Raw genomic sequence first — 22,147 nt, forward strand, 5'->3', positions numbered from 1 at the left:
AAGGGAAGGGCCATTGCCATTGGAAGGAAATCAATACTTAAATAATTAATCAATAATTAATAATCAAGATTGGCAGCAGCACTGGGAAGATATGAGGCAGACAGAAAACAGGACTGATTATAAAAATCTGTCAAGACAAATCAGTCCGCGTAAGAGTTAACTGACTCCAAAATATGGCAGTGATGCAGCGCCGAGGATGCAAGTTGCCGTTAAACCCCAAAGAAGAAGATCTGGCGGCAGGGTGGAACAAAAGTTATATCTTAACTGTTGCAGTCCGGATGCCTTTGGGAGTGCACTTTTGTTAGTGACCAGTGTCAGCAATAGATGCATGGAGACAGCTGATGGCAGAAGGTGATCTTCGTGCACATATCACTGTCACGTAGGATATTTATAAAAATGCTGCCGATGGGTTGAGTGTGTCTAAGCTGGTCTTAAACGAGGTCGGCGGGTGAACTCTCTCGTAGCTTTCCAGGTAACGTCGCATCTTATTACTATCAACCTACAACCACAAAGTTTTAGATCCAGTGTTGAGTCATGAATGCAGTTTTATCGTTATTGTTGAGCGGTGCACGATTTGGATGATTGTGTTCCACATTCATTTCTTTATAAACAGTAGGCGGGTCAATGACGTATAAAGATTTTCAACAGGCCAATTTTAAAATACAAAAAACAATAAAATCTATTATAATTGTTCCGACATTAAAAATGTTGTGTACACATAAAATCATATAAGAATATATGTTTTGGCCGTGGCCTTAAAAAATGTCATTTGTTGCGACCGTGATTTATTATTATTAATTTCCTTAATATGCTTTTTTTTATTTTACAGTTTTACAATACTATAAAGTCATTAGAAAAAAAGTAGATGCATTTCTTTAGAGTTTTTGTAAATAATTCTCATTTTTGTTGTATAATGTCACAGTGTCCTTGTTAAATGTAGTTTACAGACTTATTTTTCCTGTAAAGCGCATAAAACTGACAATTTTTTTAAGAATTCCATTAATTTATGCATATTGTATCAGTGATTAATATTTCAGCCACAGAAAATGTATATTTCACTTAGAATTTGTTACAGGTCTTGCTATTACTGGTCGCACCACATGATGAGTGGTCGCTCTAAATGATATTATACCTCCTATTGTTTAAAGAGACCAATAAACAATAAATTCCATTCAAAAAATGTATTAAAACCAGATTTTATTCAAATTTGATAGAACTTTTATGAACACAAACATTAAATATACATTTTTCATGAACATTTCAAACATTTCATTAAACTTTACCTGTAAATGTGGTGCACTTGGTTTAATTTGCAGGCATTACTTTAATCCCAGACCTTTTTGAACTTTGCCCAATCTTGGGCTTCCTCTTCCATAACTTCAAGGACCTGGCCTACATATGGAAGCTCATCATAGGTTACAATCACATCAACCAGATCTTGTGGAATGTTCTCCGTTGATGGCGGCGTAATTTCTAGCAAAGCATTTGCCATATTTTTCATTTCCCTGTACGCACTTGATGAAGCTCTCTGTTTCTTTTTCTCTCTCTGTCAGCTCACTTGACTTAGCATATGGACTCTTTCCCTGCTGTTTTCTCCTCTGGTAGCTGAAATCATGATGCCATAAAATCATAAACTTGTTTTTGACTAATGATATATGACAGCAGATTAACGTTTTAAGGAAAAAATGCATTTCCTCCAGGTTATAAAAAACACATAAAGGCAAGAAGTACTTCATGTGGCTTTAGTTGTAGTTTTCAATTTTTCAAAGTTTTAACATACCTTTCTCTTCTCCGAGCAAGGTACTCCGCTCTTGCTGCAGGGTCAGAATTAATACGCTGCCTATGGCGAGCGGTTTTTATTTTGCTTGGAAGTGGCATCTGGTAAAATAAATTAAAACAGTTATACATATACATAAATAAATAATAAATGAATATTACAAAAGTTAAATTACATGCTCAGATTTGTTGGCGATATTTTATCACAATATTGTACAACATTAAACAAACCATTGTTTCTGAAATATTAAGAGAAAATTATCAAATTGCATACAAATATTTTCTAAATAATACTAAATAAGTACTTTATGTATATACATCCTTAATTTAACATAAAACCACTAAAACTCTTAATCTAGGACATATATCGCATGGTAGCACCACATATGATATTTGGTCGCACCACATGATAACTTCTAGTTCAGTCCAAATTAACAGGCACAGAATTGGACACCTAAAGAAAACAAGCTAGGTTAGCACAAAATGTCACTATGAAATTTATGATAAAAATATATATTTTAGGAATTAACTTAAAATTCATAGTTTTTTTGAGGTCGCACCACATGATATCCAAATGTGGCAACTACATACCAGCTCTTAAAAAGGTTATTTTTTTCCAAATTTGAGAGAAGACTGAGTCAGTTACTATGGAAACATAGTTCATGAAGCTAATTTGCTCATTTGCAGGTTCTCTTTAACTAAGGCCCTCTGACTAAAGGAGGTTTCAAATATGGCATGATCATTTCAGTCAGAGCCACATTATTCTACAAATATGTCTGATTTACCCATAATGTCACATAAACACAATAATCCTATGTTTTTAATAAGTCTTATTTATTTGCTCTATGTCCTGCGGCTGTGGCTGAGGGGTAGAGAAGGTCAGAATTTTGATCCCCAGTCTTCCCAATCTGCATGCTGAAGTGTCCTTGGGCAAGATACTGAGCCCCAAATTGCCCCTTATAGATCAAAAAAGTGCTGCTAATCGATGCACTGTGTGAATGGGGGAATGGCAAACTGTAATGTAAAGCACTGCGAGTGGTCATCAAGACTAAAAAAGCAAACCCTTCACCATTTACTTAGCTTGATTGTTACTTACTTCTCTTATCTTACAGAGGAATGTCTTGTTGTGGACTTTGATGTACTTTCTTCTTGATTGTAATTGCCAGTATTTTAGTTGAGAATTAACAACTGCATGGGGTCTGTTTAGGCAGAATGCTCCACCAGACAGATGACACCACCAGTAACTAGAAGTTATAGCTTTATCAAGGAAAGTGTCATAAATTGAGTAGTGTTTTAACAATAATGTGCAGGCTAAATCTCTCTCATATACTTGCATACTATTCTTATTTCTTGCATCTGAACTCTTTAGTATTTCCAACTCGACTGGGGAGAAGAAGGAGGACATGATGACACGTTATCTGTGTTTTTATTGATGAGGGTTTTTTATCTCCTCATGCACACGCTCCCCTTACCATAACAAACTCCAAACAAACCGTTTTTTCTGTATTAGTTGATACTTGCAATAGGGGTAATATAGTTATCAGGCCTTTACAAGTAAGAAGCAAGCATAAAGATACAATTGTTGGTGGTATTATTTATGTAATGTATTATAAATGAGGCTGCTATGATTCGTGAGACATGGGCCAAAACACGTCCAGCAGTTGAAACTATAGGTATAAAAATTAGAATATTTTCAATTGTAGTTATGAGGGATTGATAATATAATGTCTTATATTATCCCCTTCAATTAAGTTAAATCCTTATTCCCACTACATCTAAAACAGCATGTCCACAGAGAAGGGTTCAATCTATAATGTGCAATAAAATGTATAAGAATATTGTTCAATAATTAAAAAGGGCTTCTTTCCTAAAAATAATGAATGAACTTTTGTTTTGTGAATAAATTACCTGTCTATGACCTCTGTCACTGAAGGAACGTAGTGAGAGGAACAGTGTATAAAAAAAAGGGAATTTCTTAGACAGGCGAGACAGAGATGGAGACAATATTTCATTGTAATATTTAAAAAAGAAAAATTATGAATTGATGGTCATATGTCAAAATAAAATATGTCTGCTAACATGAGAATGTGTTTTTCAATCTTAAGATATTTTGATAGCTGTTTAAGGTATAGTTAAAATTATATTTAGAGTCCAAAAAGAAAAATATATATAAGGGCTCTGTCAGCCTTTGTGATAATTTATTTTTGTTATAGTTATTATAGGTATAGGAAAATGTGAGTGAAAATGAATTTGTGTTTTTGGTAAGAGAGGGCAAGGCCAAAAGCACATTTTGGGAGGTTGTATCAAACCTTTGCTTGTCCTGTCTTCCTAGGTACGCGGAAGCAGATAAATGGGGTGCTCTTCTATTGTGACCACGAATGATCAGCTATGGACCAGATCACTTTTCATCATGATACTGTGCTGTCAGATGTTCACATGCTCCTGCCTAATACAAGCCACCTTATGACACGCCTCAACCATGTTGGCCAGCCTGGTTTGTATAACATATTCAGGTTTCGAACTTACGTTGTCTACGTTGTCTTATGCATTTGTGATATATAAGTACTACATTTTATTCTAACCATATGTCCAGGAATCAGGAAGATTTTTCATTATTTCTTATATGGCTAAGACTAAAATATTAATTAGTTGGGAAATAACAAACAGATTGAGCAACAAAAAGTGTCAGCATCATCCTAGTGCTTAGCTGAACTTTCTAACTGTACTGTATTTATCTACCCAGTCTTCAGCTCCAACTTCAAGATCTTGTTGAATGATGAGAGGCTTGACAACAATGACCCAGGTCAAAGTTTAGAGCAGGAAAAATGTGATGACCCAAGGGAAGACTTGGAAAAAGACACAAATGCCACCAAAGAAAAGGTTGGAGATGAAGGTGGGGAAGGAAATGTGGAACTGTGCTTAGATGAGGATGGAGACCTTCACATTACACGTCGGTATGGAAAAAATGTTTTCTTTTAATGCAATTACCTTAAAATCATCCTGGCATGATCACAAGTACATGCCAGGAGCTTTAGTTAAGGTTCAAATCAAACAGCATTGGTACTAAAATCTTAGTTTTGTTTTCTGTGAAAATGGCAGTCTCTACGTTTAAAAGGATCCAGTTAGCAGCAGTTCTGTGGACAGGAACACCTTGTTCAGGGGTCATAGGAGAGTGGTCAGTCTGGTTTGAGCTGACAGAAAGGCTACAGTAACTCGGATGACCGATATCTCAGAATGCACAACACATCCAACCTTGAGGTGGATGGTCTACATCAGACAGGGACCATGTCAGTTTCCAGTGCTGTCATAAAAAAACAAGATTCTGAGGCTGCCATTGATACAGATTCGCCAACAATGGCAAGCTGAACATGACAGTGACTTTAGTTAACCTCAGTTTCCTCCCAAGCCACCAGATATGAATTCAGAGACAACACCCTGCAGAGTTTGTGCGTCACTCCTTCCTTAGTAATACCTTACTGCACTTGCAGCAGGCCTATTCGTGGCCTAATCTAAGGAGTAATTTGCCCCACAACTCATGACAGCTCATAGCCCCTAGAGCTAGCCTCCTAGCTAGCTAATTTCTTCCAACTGCAGCTAGCCCTTTTCTCCTTAACACCTACCTTTACATCTTCAATCATCCACCGTGTTGCAAAAAATAAAACCCCAGCAATTGAATATTATTCTCCGCTGTCCCTGTCTACATTGTGTACTGTTCGTCTTGTTAGGAACCATTGCCTAGCACAGCCTTATTCATTATTCATGTGCAAGTCGCTCACAGCCACACATACAAACCAACTCACAAGACCACAACGTTGCAATTAGATAGATAGATGGATATGTAGTGCAATAGTGCTTAAAAAGTGTTACCATAGAATGGTGTGCCTTTAGGCACTCAATACATTTGGTTATCAAAATAAAATATAAAACATTAATATTTAAAATATTAATATTAAATCATAACTTGAATTGGTTAAAGTTCTCGCGGGGCACCACCCTTCATAGAAGGGAAAAGATCGCCAATTTATTGATTAAGATCAGTCTCATGTAGATCTAGTTCAATTAGAAATCTAAATATGTTACCATTAAAGATTATATAATGAACAATGAAGGTTATGGAGTTCTTAACAGTGTGACGGTTGGCAAGATTCACTTGCAATATTATTGACAGAACATTTGTGAAAGAAGAACATTTATTATGAACATCATAAAGTATAAAAACACAAATTACTAAACAATCAAACTAACTAACAAGGAGGTGTGTGAGTGTGTGTGTGAATGTAAATTAGCATGCTTTAAAGAATGGTCCCTAAGATAAGAGCCCCCCCTTCTTCTGAGGTTGCTTTACGGCATTGCTCTACGGCTGAGGGGGAAGGTTTAACTAGGGGAGATGCCATGCGTGTCTGTGTGGATGTTAATCAGATAATGATAGACAGGGACAAAGCCTGTGGCTAGCCTAACTAGCATTAACCTTGATTTAACTTATACCTACAACGTCACAGCATATATCAAACGTATAAACACACAGAATTGATTAAACAGTCTTGCTTAGCATGTATAATCATAAAACCCAGATTATGTTACCAGTCCGAGGGAAAGAGGAAAAGAAGTTGCTGTTCAGTTTGCAGTTCTGTGACGTCTCCTGGCTTTGTGGTCGTAGAGCTCTGCATTCGCGATTCTGTCGAGCCGTGTGCTCAGATGCTGGTTGAAGTTCTCCTGCAGGACATTGCGTCGCTACGAGGAGTTTTGTAGAGCTTGAAGGGCGAGGAGATTTCCTTGAGAGGGGTGAGCTGGGAGCTGCACCTCTGACCTCCGGTTGTGGGTTGGATAGAGAAGGAAGCTGGATAGAGAGCTTGATCAGCCTTCCGCCCTCGGAGGGATGGAAGAAGAGAGCTGTAGCAGCCTTCCGCCCTCGGGAGGATTGGAGAAAGAGGAAGATCTTGGGGAGACCTCCTTATATTGGCCCCGGTGACCTCACGGGTCTTGGACCAGAGTGACCAATAGGAGTTGACCCTGGTGGTTCTTGACACCTTTGTGTGACATTGTCCAGACCCCAGGACATGCAGCATCCTGTTACATCCTCTGGGAGACTGAGTTCCTTGACTTTCTAAGATCAATGGAACCTGTGGCATCTTGGGGGATTGAGTCCACTCCAGTACATGCAGCATGTTTGTTTCAAGTTTGACTGAAAGGAGGCCTGTTGTTTGCACAAAAACCATGTCCCAACAGATACTTAATTAATCCCGTGGGAATTTAAGATCATCCAGTAGCTGGTACACTTAGCACATCACTAACATACATACATACAGAGAACAAATTTACAGATACAGGAATGGAATGCAATGATGTGATTGTGTCAGTGTCCTGTAGGAAAGTGTTCTTGTGCTGCTGGAGTGGATAGTACAATAAAATATAAAATGTATATATATATAATAATATAGTGGTAAAGTCTGTGCATGGGGCTAGTATAGCCAGTAAAGGGATTGGATAGTACAATAAAATATAAAATGTATATATATATAAAAACAGCAGAAATATATATATATATATATCTCTAAATATATAAGAATATGTAGTGGTATAGTCTGTGCATGGGGCTAGTTAAGCCAGTAAAGGGATGGACAGTGGTTTGGTATATAATAACTAGAAAATTCCTCCTGCCGAGAAATTTCTCGGCGTGTGTAACTCTCTAATAACCGCAGGTGTGCGAGAATGAGAGGAAGACATCAGATCTCAGGAGAAGGTCCCGAACAAAATGCTCTAATTCAAAATCTATAACTCCTGTCTGTGAAATGAAACACCTTGAGAATCACAAGGCTTGGACGAACAAGTACATATCTATATTCTTGCTTAGAGCCAAAAATGAGGCCCTGCGAGCAGTTTAGAAACTTACTTCTCATTTCATAAATCTCCTACAAACAAATACTTGTTACTATAAGTCCTATCTGGAAAATGAACACATTGACTTTAGATATCATTGACTGTTGATTATTTAAGGAATTCAACAGTTCCCCCCCTGAAAGACAAAGAAAAAAACTCAATGTTTGTGTCTTACCTCACTGGGACTTGAACACGCCATTATGAGTTACTGTCCCTCTGCTCATCTGACTGCACTACCTGCAGTGTTGATTACCACCTGTGAAGTCTAAAAATAGATCTGACTGTCCCCCCTCCCCCTGTGTCTGTGAGTCACTGATTACGCCAGGTGCGACGTGGATGGGGGAGACATCAGAGCTCAGGAGAACATCCTGAACAAAATGCTCTAATTCAAAATATAACTCCTGTCCGAGAACTGAAAACACCGTGAGAATCACAAGGTTTGGAAGAACAAGAACATATCTATATTATTGTTTAGAGTCAAAAAATGAGGCCGTGTGAGCAGTTTAGAAACGTACTTCTCATTTCATAAATTATCCTCAGAGACTTATCATTACTTTTAATGGAAGAGACATTTTTTCACACTCTAGCACCGTCATCAAACAAATACTTGTTACTCAAAAACAATGAGTCCTATCTGGAAAATGAACACATTTGAGAATCACAAGGCTTGACACTACAACCGGATATATTAATATATTTGTCCAAAAGTAATTTTTGGCTTCTGTTGGTTTTGAAGTCACAACCAGTGGATCACTGAGTCAGCGGCAGATCCACTAATCCAATCACATTGACTTTAGATATCATTGACAGTTGATTATTTAAAGACTTCAACAGTTCCCCCCTGAAAGGCAAAGAAAAAAATTCAATGTTTGTGTCTTACCCAGACTTGGACTTCAACACGCCATTTTGGGTTACTGTCCCTCTGCTCTACTGAAAGAACTACCTCCTCCTGCCGAAACGTACTTCTTATTTCATAAATTCTCCTCCTAAGATTTTCATTAGTTTTAATTAGAGACATTTTTTCACACTCTAGCACCGTCATCAAACAAATATTTCTTACTCAAAAACTATAAGTCCTATCTGGAAAATGAAAACATTTTGAGAATCACAAGAGTTTACACTACAACCAGATAAATGGTCTCACGCAGTTTTTATGCATGAGAGCTGAGAAATGGAGCCGTGGGAGCGATTTACGTTTTAATTTTCAGTTTTAATCTTTTCAGAAAAATCTTCTTGGGTATCTCACTTAACCCACTTGAGTGGGACAGAATCTGGAGGAGCTGGTATCATGTCCAAATTTAGAGTAACATAGCTGAAATATTGCAGCGCACACATAAACCCTTTAAACTCTAGACACCTTCTAGATCCAACCCTATCAGGCCTATGCTGGAATGGCTGTGGTGAGCTAGGCACTCGCATGCACGCTTTATGCTACTGTCCATGCGTTACGGCCCTATGGGATAAAGTCAGAAATAAACCTGCAAATTTAGAACATCAATGTAGTTTCATGTCTAGCTACATACTTGTGGGTATTTAGCACAGTGGCCCATCACTTGTAAGTCTGCACAAAACATTGTTAGCGTGCCTTGCAACAAAATATTAAAGCTGTTGGAACTAGAAAGTCAGAAAGGCCTGTTCTTTTAGCCTAAATAATTGGCTGGAGGATTTTTCTGTAACTTTTCATTTTGGATGTGGCTGGACTGCCCTGGTATATTCACATAAAGGTGGTGCATTTGCAGTTATTGTAAAAAAAATACTTTTGTTTCTTCAAGATCAGATTGAACATTTATCTTGAATACATCTCAATCTTTAAAAAATCTGAATAACATTTTTCAGAATATTGCTACAACAATATCTTTACATTAGATGCACCAAAATGGCTTCTATACAGGTCACAATGAGAGGTTACTTAAGATTAAAGAATGGTGGTGTCCCTTTAAGCAATCACAGACCTGCGAAGGTGTTGCATGTTGTTTAAGAAATATATGTTGTATAGGATTGTGGTTTGGTCAATAGACATGTCAAGTATAATTTTGGTTGATGGTGTTACTACTTACATTTCATATTATTCCTATCATTCCCCAGGCTGAGGAAAGAGGGACGAGGACGAGACTTGGTCTGCCCCATCATTCTCCAACAATCTAACCCTCTACTTGAACAAGAAGAGGAAAATACTGATGATAAAGCTGATAAGTACTACAAAGACATCATAAGGATTGGTGAGAACCTAGATTTCATTCTGTTTTTCAAATTTATCAGTCGCCTGTGTGACTGTTACACAGGAATTCAGTATGACCACAGAAAAGGTTCTACTCTGTTAGAAAGGTAAAAGCGTGGTGGATTTAATGGAGGACCCTAAAGTCCCAGTTTTTTTTCAGTGGATGAGAATAAGGTGTTTGATCGTGTCAAAGGCAGCGCTCAAATGTAAAACCACTAGGATCCTTTAAAACTTTAATTGGTGCTATGTCTGGTAAGTTCTAAAGCCAATCTAAAACCTATTAAAGACAGTTCTGTAAACTTGAGAAATTTACCAGAAATTGTGAACTGTTATTGATTCAAAGAATAAAATAGATAAAATCTCTTTCAGGAAATGTTTTATCTAGTGTTGAGATGTCAATGATTGGAAACTGGTAAAGTGAAACATGATAATTGTTAGAAGTGAGAAGATTTCGGCAGTTAGGTGAGACTCAGGTTTGAATACTCTATATTTTCCAAATGAAAAGAACAGTAAATCTCTTTATCAGTCACTTTTGGATGTTAGAGTAGATCGTTGAAAAAATTATTGATTAAAGTAAATCAAAAATCTATAGAAAGAAAATGTCTATCTGTTGGAACTGAAGACACAGTTGACTTATGATGGACCTACAAAGTGGTGGTTCCTCTAAGTTCCAGATGCGAATAAAATGCTCACAATATAGAGTCCTGATAACAGTTTGCACACACTTCTGCACAGTTATACAATAACTTATGCAAGTCACCTGTCAGATTCCTGGTTTTTCCGTCGCTACACGTTTACAAAGTCCAAAACATACTCCTCTCCCCTCTGCCGGACCAACCCTCGATTTTATCAGTGAGATATTTTGGTAAAGCCCACGAAAATGCAACAAAGGGCAGTAGCTTCAGCTTGAAAGTCAAACTAGCATCCTTAGGCAATAACCTGCTGTTCCCACTCCTGGGTAATTATTAGATGAATGAAAACAGGAATATGTAACGAGAGCCTCCACCTCTGCGTTCTTAGATTCTACACACAGATTCTAGAGTGGCTCGAAAACGTTTGAAAGCCCTTACAAATTAACTGGTATCAATTAAATGTAGGAATTCATTTTCCCCTTGCTTATGCGAACCTGTCTATGCCCAGAGGCAGAAATCTCCCAATAAGGATGTTGCCTTTACCTTTAGGATGTTATAATGTTGGTTATAAAGTGCTCTTCTTTATGCCAATCATTGTTCTGCATTTTTTCTCTCAAACTTCTATCAATCAATCAAATTTTATTTGTATAGCCCATATTCACAAATCACAATTTGTCTCATTGGGCTTTAACAAGGTGTGACATCCTTAACCCTCAACAAGAGTAAGGAAAAACTAAAGTAAGGAAAAAAACTTTAACAGAGTAGAAAAATTACGTAGAAACCTCAGAGAGAGCCACATGTGAGAGATCCCTCTCCAGTTTTAGCAGCATTGATAAGGGTAAACTTGAATTGTTGAAGTCTTTGCTGTCACATTCACATGCTCCCACTGCAGCATAAACAAGTAGAATGATACTCAAACTGTTGTACAGGCCACCAGTACTGATGACATTTTTCTGTTTTCCTTACTCTTTTTGAGGGTTAAGGGCAGAGGATGTCACACCTTCTTAAAATATTATGATTACAAACAATTATAATAACTAGTGCTACGTTGTAGCACTGAACGGGACCGAGCACATGCATTATCAGGTCAGGATTGTGATCATAGGTCAGTAGTTTGGGGGCCGGTTGGATAATGCAGAGGGGATTCAAAAAGTACTTCCTCTTTCATGGCGAATCAGTAGGTGGCAGGAGGGCTGTTCAGGCTAAGTCTCTAATCATGAAACAGAAGTTTGGCGGGGATAAGACAATGCACAGTGGAGTTTGATCTGTATATTGTAAAGCAGCCAGGAGCAGTTCATCAAAGTATAAAACATATCACTTCCTTTAGCCAGCAGGTGGCGCTGTGATTTTAATTCATGATATCTGTGTAGATGTCATCAGGCCGGGACTCTTGTCTTACATGTCTAGTTTGGACTCGATTGGACCAAAAATGGTCTTATGTTTTAATGGCTTGTAATAAAAAGTCTATGCCACACCACAGTCACACCGTGTGATGAAATAAGATATACCAAGGTGGTTTATATCTCCATCTCCATCTCCAGAATACAATTACTTTTTGGGGTTTTGAATTTCCTGCAAACTTTGATATGATTTGAGCATGTTTGAGCAAAGCCCAAAAGGGAAATACAAATCCTTCAAAATACAACAAGGCCTCCCACTGTAAGTGCTCGGGCCCTAATAATATTAATAACAATAACATTCAGAGAAAATACAGAAGTACTCTGTGAAATAGCACAGCAACGTCTTCTCTTCATCCGGAGGCTCAATTGATTTTGTGTATGCAATAAATTTATGATTTTTTACAACTCAGTCTGTCCTCACCTCTGGCTTTATCACCTGATTTGGATGTTGCACTATGTAGTAAATAGTCAATGATTTCAAATGCACCATCCAATGTATAAATCCAATCTTTTCACAGAGCACACTATGGCAACACCCCTGGAAGATGTTGGCAAGCAGGTCAGTACAAATTACTCCACTCTTTCAGTTTTTTGCCTGTTGCTCCTCACAGTTTTAAATAGTTTACCACATAGCATCCATAGGCCCCTATGCCAGTAAATGATAGAACAATGCTTTTTGTGGTGTCATTAATTTATTGATTATTGAGTTGTGTAAGTAGTCAATAATGTTAAGGAGGCAGTTACTGATGATATAATGTTTATCTCATCAGGTTTGGCGGGGGGCATTTCTTTTCGCTGACTTCATCCTGTCTCAGCCGGTCATGTTTAAAGGAGCTACAGTCCTAGAGCTTGGAGCGGGAACAGGATTAACCAGTGTTGTCATGGCAACCACAGCCAAAACAGTGTACTGCACAGGTAATTCTAATTCTCGCTCATCAACTATTGAATGTCTTAGTGTTTGAATATCTTAAACTTAGATTAAACAATTGATAATTCTGTGAACAGAACTGAATTGCATGGAAATATCATAAGGTCAGGTCAACTTAAAACTTTGCCTGTTTTTTCAACAGCATTTAATAGACATTTTCGGTGAATAGACCTGGCTTAAGTTCGAAAATATTTTATTATTTGATCACATATTATACTGATCCCAAGATCAACATTGTCATCATGTTCATTCACAGAAATCTGCTTTAAAATTTCAGCTGTTCAGAGATTCACAAGGGGTAGTCAATGGTGGATTATAGCATCTGCCTTCATGATTAGCTCCGGTTGTACTTCAACATTTTTATTTTTCTACATAATCGGTGATGACAAGGTGAAGCAGTGTATGGCTTTTTTTGTGCTCACCAAGTACGAATTGCTGACTATTAGAAACCGAGAGATCACTGGGCCACTAGAAACCAAGAGGTCACTGGGCCAGTAGAAACCAAGAGGTCACGGTGGTCGATTGATTCACTAGGAGCTAAATTGAAGCTTGTACGACTTCAGTGCACCTACCAGTCAAGTGTGCATCTCTGCCCTTTCAGCACATTTCAGTATAATGTATATGATAGAACATGACCCAGAGGCCAATGTAGTTTTTTTGATGAAAGAGCTTTATTTGTTTTTACAGATGTGGGAGAAGACCTTCTAAGCATGTGTAAGAGAAATGTGACATTAAACAAGCACATGACGGAACCTGCAGGTGAGAGAATGTTGTCAGATTACTTTCACCTTTTCCCTCATTTCCTTCTCGTTACTTCCTGTTCCAACTGATACCAAAGGCACTGTACACATCTTAATTGGCCTGTTGTGTGTAAGCAGTACTTCAGTATTATCTTAAATCTCATCCTTTACGTTTTACTTAATGTTAATGTGTGGGGACGTTAACATCGCTCCCTCAAAGTGACAAAATGTATTCCTGTTTATTAAGGAAAAAGAAATGAACAAAAATCTTTGTAATAAAGGTCATATGTCTGTGTACTTAAAATAAAGAAATATGAATACATTAACAATCAGGTCTGATCGAACTGCGAGACAAATAAATTAAAATGTTATTATATATCGCCAAATCACAACACAATTCACAATACAATATTACTGAGAAACACACAATAAGCAAACTTAATAAAGATTTTTTTTTTATCATTAGGTGGTGAAGTGAGAGTGAGGCAGTTAGATTGGCTCCAGCATTCCCTTTGTACAGGTAACACACCAACATTTCCTTGACCTGCTTCGGCATAAAACCAAGAATTACATTTTAGATTTTACATTAATCTAAAATGTAGTTTTAGATTACATTTAGATGAATTAGTAAAATCATTTACTAATTTAATGTTTTTAGTTGTGGTCAGGACATTTTTGCCTCAATCCAGAAAACTGGCCAACACACTAAACATATTCATTGGGCCAGAGCTATAAACATTTGATTTATAGCTCGTTGTGTTTTCAAAGATTCAATGTACCTACCAAATTCGAGACATGGAGGTGCTGTCCACATTTGATTGGATCACTAAGGATGGATGTTAATATCAGGTCTGAGAGGGATCTTTTTTTCCATTTGTTAAATTTTTCTAGATGCTGATGGGGAGTTTAACTGGACAGAGGAGGAAGTTGCCGATTTGTACGACAACACTAGCTTCATTGTTGCTGCTGATGGTAGGTTATTGAGATGAATTACAAATGTATCACATAAATCTCCTCTAGGTATACAGCACCATGCTTTATTGTAATGAAAAAGGACCATGGCATCTGTACAATGGCACTTTGATTAATTGAGGCCTGAGGTGGTTCTTCTTTCTTTCTATACAACAGACTGGCAGGATGTGCCTTTGAAATCTGTTAACTTGGAATGTGTTGGGGTGGGAGGGGAATTTAAAACTTTGTATTCTAATCATTCATAGAGAGGAAACCCTTTTTGTGAATTAGAAATGTATTCCTACAGTCTTATCTTTCTGATGCATTCGTGCATAGATCACAGCAAACATTTAGTCTAAAAACACTGCATACTGTATATCTGCATACTGGTGAATAGATAATGAGTGAATTTCTTTTTTTGGTCAACTATCCCTTTAAGAGGCCGCGTTGCAGATGAACAGTCAAATTACACAAATTCATCATATCTGTGTTAGATCTGCATTGAATTTGAGGCATAATATTGTTACTTAAGATGTCTAGATAGTTCAGTGAGTATGGACAGTGTATGGATGGACGGACAAAATGCAATCATAATGTGACCGGCTAATGGCTATTGCAGCCGCATTAAAACCAAAAACACTGGTCTCTTCCAGCTACTTCATAGAGAAGATTCGTTAGCTGGAAAAATTATTTTTAAATCTGAAGGCACTTTACAAATGTATGCCTCTTTACAAATGTTTCAAAAAATTGACGTTTGGCGTCACTATAGTACAATAGTTTACTGGCAAAATAATCTACAAAAAAGATTAGTGCATTGTTAAACGACATTTCTCTACATGGATAGTGGCATGATGAAGGTATCAAATTTGCCATGTGATGAATTTTTGTTTTTATGTTATGAATTTGTGTTGCCTTTAGAGCTGCAATATGAAAGACATTCAGATTTTCTTTCTTTCTGCAGTTTGCTATGATGATGACCTGACAGATGGCTTTTTTCGAACACTGTATCAACTCTGCAGCAACTTTACTCACGCCTGCACAATCTTCATCTCCATAGAGAAGAGGTATACGTTTTACAATTCATACTTTGTTAAAACAAGTATCACTTAACTGTTATTGTGACAGTGTGAATCTTACCAAAGGAAGTACTTTTTGTGTCACATGCTGCAATGGTTTTGCAGAAAAATCAGTTTCTATTCTGTGATTACAACAGCTTGCAAAATGTCCATTAATTTTCAGTTGTCACCATACATCAGTAGGAACCAAAATGATATTTCTTCCATGATCAGAGATTTCTTTTTTTAACAAATGGCTGCCAAAGAAGTTGTAACTTTTATGGTTAACACAAAGGGCTGGAGTCAATGTGCAGAAAACCGAAACGGAAACCAACTCTGATGATTAAATAGGTGAGCTGAAAAAGTCTCCAGGAAAGCTTATCAGAGTTCAAGTCTAAATCTGAAATCCTTCAGACAGACTGGTAACTGAGCAGGCAGGTATGCAATCAAGAGTCAACATCATAATGACAAAAACAGTATGTATGGATAATCAGAAAAACCCAGGAGGATCTTTAAGAAGGATCACAACTCTGTTTTTAAATCTGAGTAAAACACTAAGACACAACCTGATACTTGTGGCTCCAATTACTCTTACAGACAGGAGCACCAATGAACCAAGTGACATCCATGGGCTTAATACCAGAGAGATTAATTTCCTGATCTTCTAACCCAGGGGCAGGCAACCTTTACTATCGAAAGAGCCATTTTGCCCCCTCATCCCCCAAATTAAATCTGTCAGGAGCCGCAAAACATATTTGATAACACACGTTATAAAGTTATATAGTTATACAATATAAATAAAAACTATAATTTGTTGCAATTATTAAATTATAGAACGACAATAAAAAATACTGTTGACATTTAAATGCTATTTCTACCTGTTAAAAAAAAGGAAAACACCAAACTCTTATGAAGAGGAGAACAAAATACATATGTAGGCCTACTTTGAAATAAATGAAACTCAGAACTATGCTTTTTTTACTCATCTCCAGCTTGGTACTTTTCAGCAGATGCTGTGTGCTTGCTCTGGAAATTTCTTTAAACATTCAATTTTTTTTGTTGGCTAATTCCTCGCCACATATCAAGCATACAGGTAAGACAGCATTGTTGTCTGTCCACGAAGAATTAAACTATCTATCTTCCTCCCAGACTTTTCTTTTTGGGGATTTGTCCCTTGTTAGTTTACCGATGCCGGGGGTCAGACACTATAGATTAGCGACATGCAGGGAAGAGCGCCGGGCTGTAATAGGATGTAATGCATCTCTGATCAGCTGCGACCAGAAAAACTAGGCGTTCTTACTGTTTCCACTGTTAAGAAGCAGTCAGTCACTGAGCCGCTGCTTCACGTGAATGAGCTCTGATCTCACTGTGTCTCTGAGCGAGTGAGCGGGGCGGGGGGCAGAGTGCCGGGGCCTGTGTGTGTGTCCGCATTTCATGAAGGCCTGATACGATGATGATTTAAAAATGAACGTGAACTGTACGTTCGCTCACGTTCATCATATGAAAACTGATTCGTTAAGTTCACCATTCGTGAAAAATATGCGCAACATGCACAGCACTGTACAGGGAGCCACTGCAGAGGGGCAAAAGAGCCGCGTGCGGCTCCGGAACTGCAGGTTGCCAACCCCTGTTCTAACCAGTCAGTCAGAAATTAAGCAGCCTCTCAGATGAGAGGTGAAAAGTCTTCCAACTATCTCCAACCACTCCAGCATTCAAATTCAATTTTTTTGATAACCATGACCTAGATGAGAAAATCTTACCAGACTTCTAATTATTTTCTACCAACTCTGTTTAGGCTCCCAAAATCCCCCCATGCTGTACCAGAACTACATGTTGGGATTTGAAACATCATGCCATGGTTTGAGAAGGTCTATGCTGAACTTAGTATAGAAACATTATTGCTGGAGACTGTGGTTACCTGTACTGCATTATTGCAATGGGCAACGAGAAATTCAATCAATCAATCTATTTTATTTGAATTGCCCACATTCACAAATCACAATTTGTCTCATCGGGCTTTTACAAGGTGTGACATCCTCTGCCCTTAACCCTCAACAAGAGTGTAAAAAAACATTGAACGGGGTAGAAACCTACCCCATTCAAAAGAATGTAGAAACCTCATCCACCATCATGATCCACGATGTGGCCATGGGTCTGCGGACGATAAGGCAAAAGGACTCTGGGGAAGAACTCAAGTCAGTTTCTGGTATTGATGAGATATTAATTTCTTTGATGAGAAAAGGATGGAGAAGAGGAAGGAGAAGGTGGGAAGAGAAGCTCAGTGTGTCATGTGTCAACATTCTAGACCTACAGCAGCATAACTAAGAGCAGGTCTAACACAAGCCTGAACCAGCTCTCACTATAAGCTTTATCGTAAAGGAAGGTCTTAAGCCTACTCTTAAACGTACAGATGGTGTCTCCTTCCCGAACTGAAAGTGGGAGATGATTCCACAGGAGAGGGGCTTGATAGCTGAAAGCCCTGGCTCCTACTCTACTTTTAGAGACTTAAGGGACGACAAGTAAGCCTGAATTCTGGAAGCACAATGCCTAAGTTGGGTTATATGGCCTTCTCCAATGTGGTTACCTCCACCTCCAGCTTTAACTTGGTTTATGCTTTGTTTTTCTTTTCATCTATCAATCAATCAATCAATCAGATTTTATTTGTATAGCCCATATTCACAAATTACAATTCGTCTCATAGGGCTGAGACATCCTCTGTCCTTAACCCTCAGCAAGAGTAAGGAAAAACTACTAAAACCCTTTTAACAGGGTAAAAATACGTAGAAACCTCACAGAGAGCCACATGTGAGGGATCCCTCTCCCAGGACGGACAGAAGTACAATAGATTGCCTAGTGTAGGAAAACATCATCAAGATTAAAGTTTTTAGCAGCATTTGATGAGGGTAAACATCCCGAAGGACAACCCCAACATGACATGCCAAACAGTCCCGCTGCAATCACAGTCCATGGTCAGCAACCAGCAGGACCACCATCCACCATCCAGACCAGACGCCACTCCAGTCCTCAGTCACCGTCAACCGCCGCCCACCAGGACCCAACACGAGCCACTTCCGCGGTCCTGGTCCACCGCCCGTACCTAATGCCAATGCGACACAGGATCCACCACCACGATCAGCCAACACGACACAGAATCCGCCACACTGGATCAACCACCGCGACCCCTGATGTGCGATCCACAAACCGCAATCCATGGTAAATGGAATTGTGGCCACAGAGGCCCTGGATCTGCGGGTGAAAAAGCAAATGGATTTAGGGGAAGGGGGATAGGGATGGAGAAGAGGAAAGGGAATCTGGAAGGAGAAGCTCTGTGTGTCGTGTGTCATAAATTCCCTTTGCGTCATAGCGTCATCAGGGGTTTTTGCCTTGTAATCAATGATACAATGATACAGGCCGAACTTGAGGCTACACTGAGGCTCAAGGTAAATCTGACTGGCTACTGGTTTGTATAATAGTTCAATGAAAACCATGTGGCCCACTCAGTAGATCAGCCATCAATACCTCTATGCCTTTTTAGACTAAACGCATCCTATTTTAGAAAATAGAACAAGTTACGTTCTGCCGCACTAATTAGATCTAACTATAAGCTTTATCAAAAGGGAAGGTTTTTTACAGTACAGTTTATTTCCATCCACCCATTTATACAGTCCAAGTATGTGCAGCAGTCTCTCTATATCAGGGGTGTCCAAACTACGGCCCGCCTAAAAAAAAAAAAAAACACTAACAATTTAGTAGCACTTTGTAGTTTTGAAAACTACAAAACTAAATCTTTCCCTAAGAAGTCAGGGTTTCACTCAAGTAACTGCTGTTATATGACTTCCTCGCCCACAGGGTCACCTAACAGAGACTTTGCAGCACGGGGGATTTGTGGTGGTTGTAAACATTGAGAAAGGGATCTTGAAAACAGATGTTACCCTCCAGGGGTCTGAGACAGAGTAGGGGACAGGATATTAGTGACCTATTTCTTAACATCAAAGAGGCTGATCGATAAGTTTGTACCTCTCTAGGATGGGCTTGGAGATGTATAAAGTGCTGCTTTTCCTGTGTGTGATTGCTCATTGTATGAAATCTATGCCATGGTTTTGTACGGTGGTGCCCATCTGCAGATGTAGAATAAACTTCCAGAAAGACATTGTAATGACTTGTGCTTGACTAAGAAATTCCCATAACAAGGACGACCTCTCCTCCCCCAGGCAAAGTTCTGCCCATATGTTCAGATACTGAAACATGAATCTGCTTCTCTGTGCTGTAAACCTGTTTTGTGCCTGCCCCAAAAATCAAGAGTGAAATGCAGCAAGAACAAACTTTTCTATTATGTCTACTTTTAGGTAAATCTTCAGTGTTGTATTTCCAGTTACAAGCTCTGGTACTAATGATAATTTATTTTTGTGCCTTGATAATGCAAGGATGAACTTCACTCTGCGCGACATGGATGTTTCCTGCGAAGCTTACAATTATTTCAGCCACTGTTTGTCCCAACTCAACGACCTGATGGATGGAAGATGTTGCTTCAGAGTGGAACAACTCCCTTCTAACTATGCACAGTTTTTCTTGTACGAACGCATAGAGCAGCTGGTAAGAGAAACACTGACATACATCATAATCTCATTTTAATCTACAACTTGAATACAGATTAGTAAAAATAAACGTAACAGATCAAAACTCAGATCTACACTGTAGTACTGTGTCTGAATGCATACTCTGAAGACCCAGAGGGAGGGCTGATGCTGCTGCTCTGCTAATGTGCTACTTACAATGTAGATTGTATTAAATTGGGCTTTGTGTTGAAGATAGATGTGTAAACCGTAAAGTAAAATGGCAGTTGTTATACATGGTCCATGTTAAGCTGTCTTGATAATAAAATCAATTGTTGTGTAAAATGGATGATCATTTACTGAGATAAGAAGCTGTGAGGCTCAAAAAGAAACTTCCTGACCTTGCACTTTAAGCTGCAAGATTTTTCATTGAGAATATCTCAGTAACCAAACATAAAATACAAGTTACATTCTCTTCTCCACTTTTAAGTGGAAAATATTTAATTAGCTAATTAATATTAATTATATAGAGCTGCTCTTTCACATTAATTCTAATGCTGAACCTCTGTTGACATTATCTGGCAGAGCTCTGTGCTAGAATGCAACCGACCAAATAAGTTGAATAAGGCCATAAATGGGCTATACCCTTGTAGCTCACTAGTACACAGTTTGTGAATTGTCCAGAGAATTCACGGTGATCGGTTGAAGTTTCTTTCCTGCTCTACTCTGGTGTCACTCCTTGCCTAAACGTAGCAGAATCTTTCCAGTAGGAGTAAGTGCATCTCAAACAGAGAATCCTGTTGTGTGCTACTTTTAATGATAGAGCACCTTTATCTGTTCACTTGATATATTGTTTAACCTAAGGTGAAGAAGAGAGGAAAGTGGGTTTGAGGGTAAGCTAACAAGGAGTCTAATGTTACCATGTATAGAATTAAAATGTATGTATCAATCCTGAAATCTGAATTTTACTCTATGCCGAGTCGCTCAATGATATGATTGTTTATCAAAATAATGCCCTCTTTCCCATAAGATTGGAGGAGGGAGCCTAAAAGAAGAACCACGTGTGATATTCGAAGACAAAACTTTTAAGTCTGATACATTTAGAGGACCCAACTTACTGGCACTGGGTGGAATGTTGTCTTGTTCTCCCACAGTACATTTCCATTTTGTCTACTCATCAATAAGGATGTCGGGATTAATGATAATAACGGTTTCCTAACATCACGGTTTCATAACCGTAAGAATTGTAAAAACTACGTAGCAAACTATAGTGTCCTGCCCATAGGTCCTGCCTATCGCGAGTCACATAATTTCCGTTTGCACCGTGCGGGGAAATCTCCTCCTGTGAGTCACATGTTTTGTGTGTATGAAGTGCGGTTGTTTGTGTGTTCCCAAGAGGGAATTGAAGTAAAAGCCTTATTTCCTCCAACATTGGTCCAAAAACTCCATCTGAGGAGGTCACTTCACCCACCCCTCCACCGGTATAGTGAGTGAATTTTCAGTTTTCAGTGAACTATCCCTTTAAGATCTTTCTCAGTTGAATGGCTCCAACACTAGTTTGACTGTACTTACTTACCTATGTTAGCTGTTGTCCAAGTACTGGCCTGTCAACTCATTCTGCAGCTCCCCAATCCTAGAAAGTCTGGATGGATCAGATTTAGATAATTAATGAAGATAGTGTAAGGTTTTTATTAATACACATCATTTTATTTTCTTGCAGGAGCTGTGGAAGGTGTCTATGACTCCACTTCCATTTGACCAAGCCCAGCCTGATTGTGAGCCATTTTAGCTTGCCCTGGGTTCACATGGGAGCAACGAAACAGTACTGAGCATACAGATCCAGCTCACGGTTGAAGTTTTGTAATATAGACCGTTACAACAAAAAAAGTGTCAGCAATTTAGTATGTTCAAGATAGATTTTTCTCAAAATCAGTTTTCATTATTTATTGTTCAACCTGTTCCATGCATTCATACATGATCATAATGGAATTTATTAAACTTCGGTGATCAAACGTCA

At 38.5% G+C, this 22,147-nt stretch overlaps 1 protein-coding gene across 1 annotated transcript; it reads left to right on the forward strand.

Annotated features, from left to right (window-relative positions):
- The first annotated feature begins 288 nt into the window (after nt 1-288).
- On the forward strand, nt 289-22,147 carry mettl22 (methyltransferase 22, Kin17 lysine). Its single transcript, XM_062407365.1, has 12 exons — nt 289-472; nt 4,109-4,270; nt 4,520-4,730; nt 9,739-9,872; nt 12,422-12,462; nt 12,674-12,818; nt 13,519-13,590; nt 14,038-14,091; nt 14,463-14,543; nt 15,484-15,586; nt 20,002-20,170; nt 21,851-22,147. The coding sequence occupies exons 2-12, from the start codon at nt 4,165-4,167 to the stop codon at nt 21,917-21,919; spliced, it is 1,185 nt and encodes a 394-aa protein (XP_062263349.1). The 5' UTR covers nt 289-472; nt 4,109-4,164; the 3' UTR covers nt 21,920-22,147.

Source organism: Platichthys flesus, chromosome 16, assembly GCF_949316205.1.
Source record: "Platichthys flesus chromosome 16, fPlaFle2.1, whole genome shotgun sequence".
NCBI lineage: Eukaryota > Metazoa > Chordata > Actinopteri > Pleuronectiformes > Pleuronectidae > Platichthys > Platichthys flesus.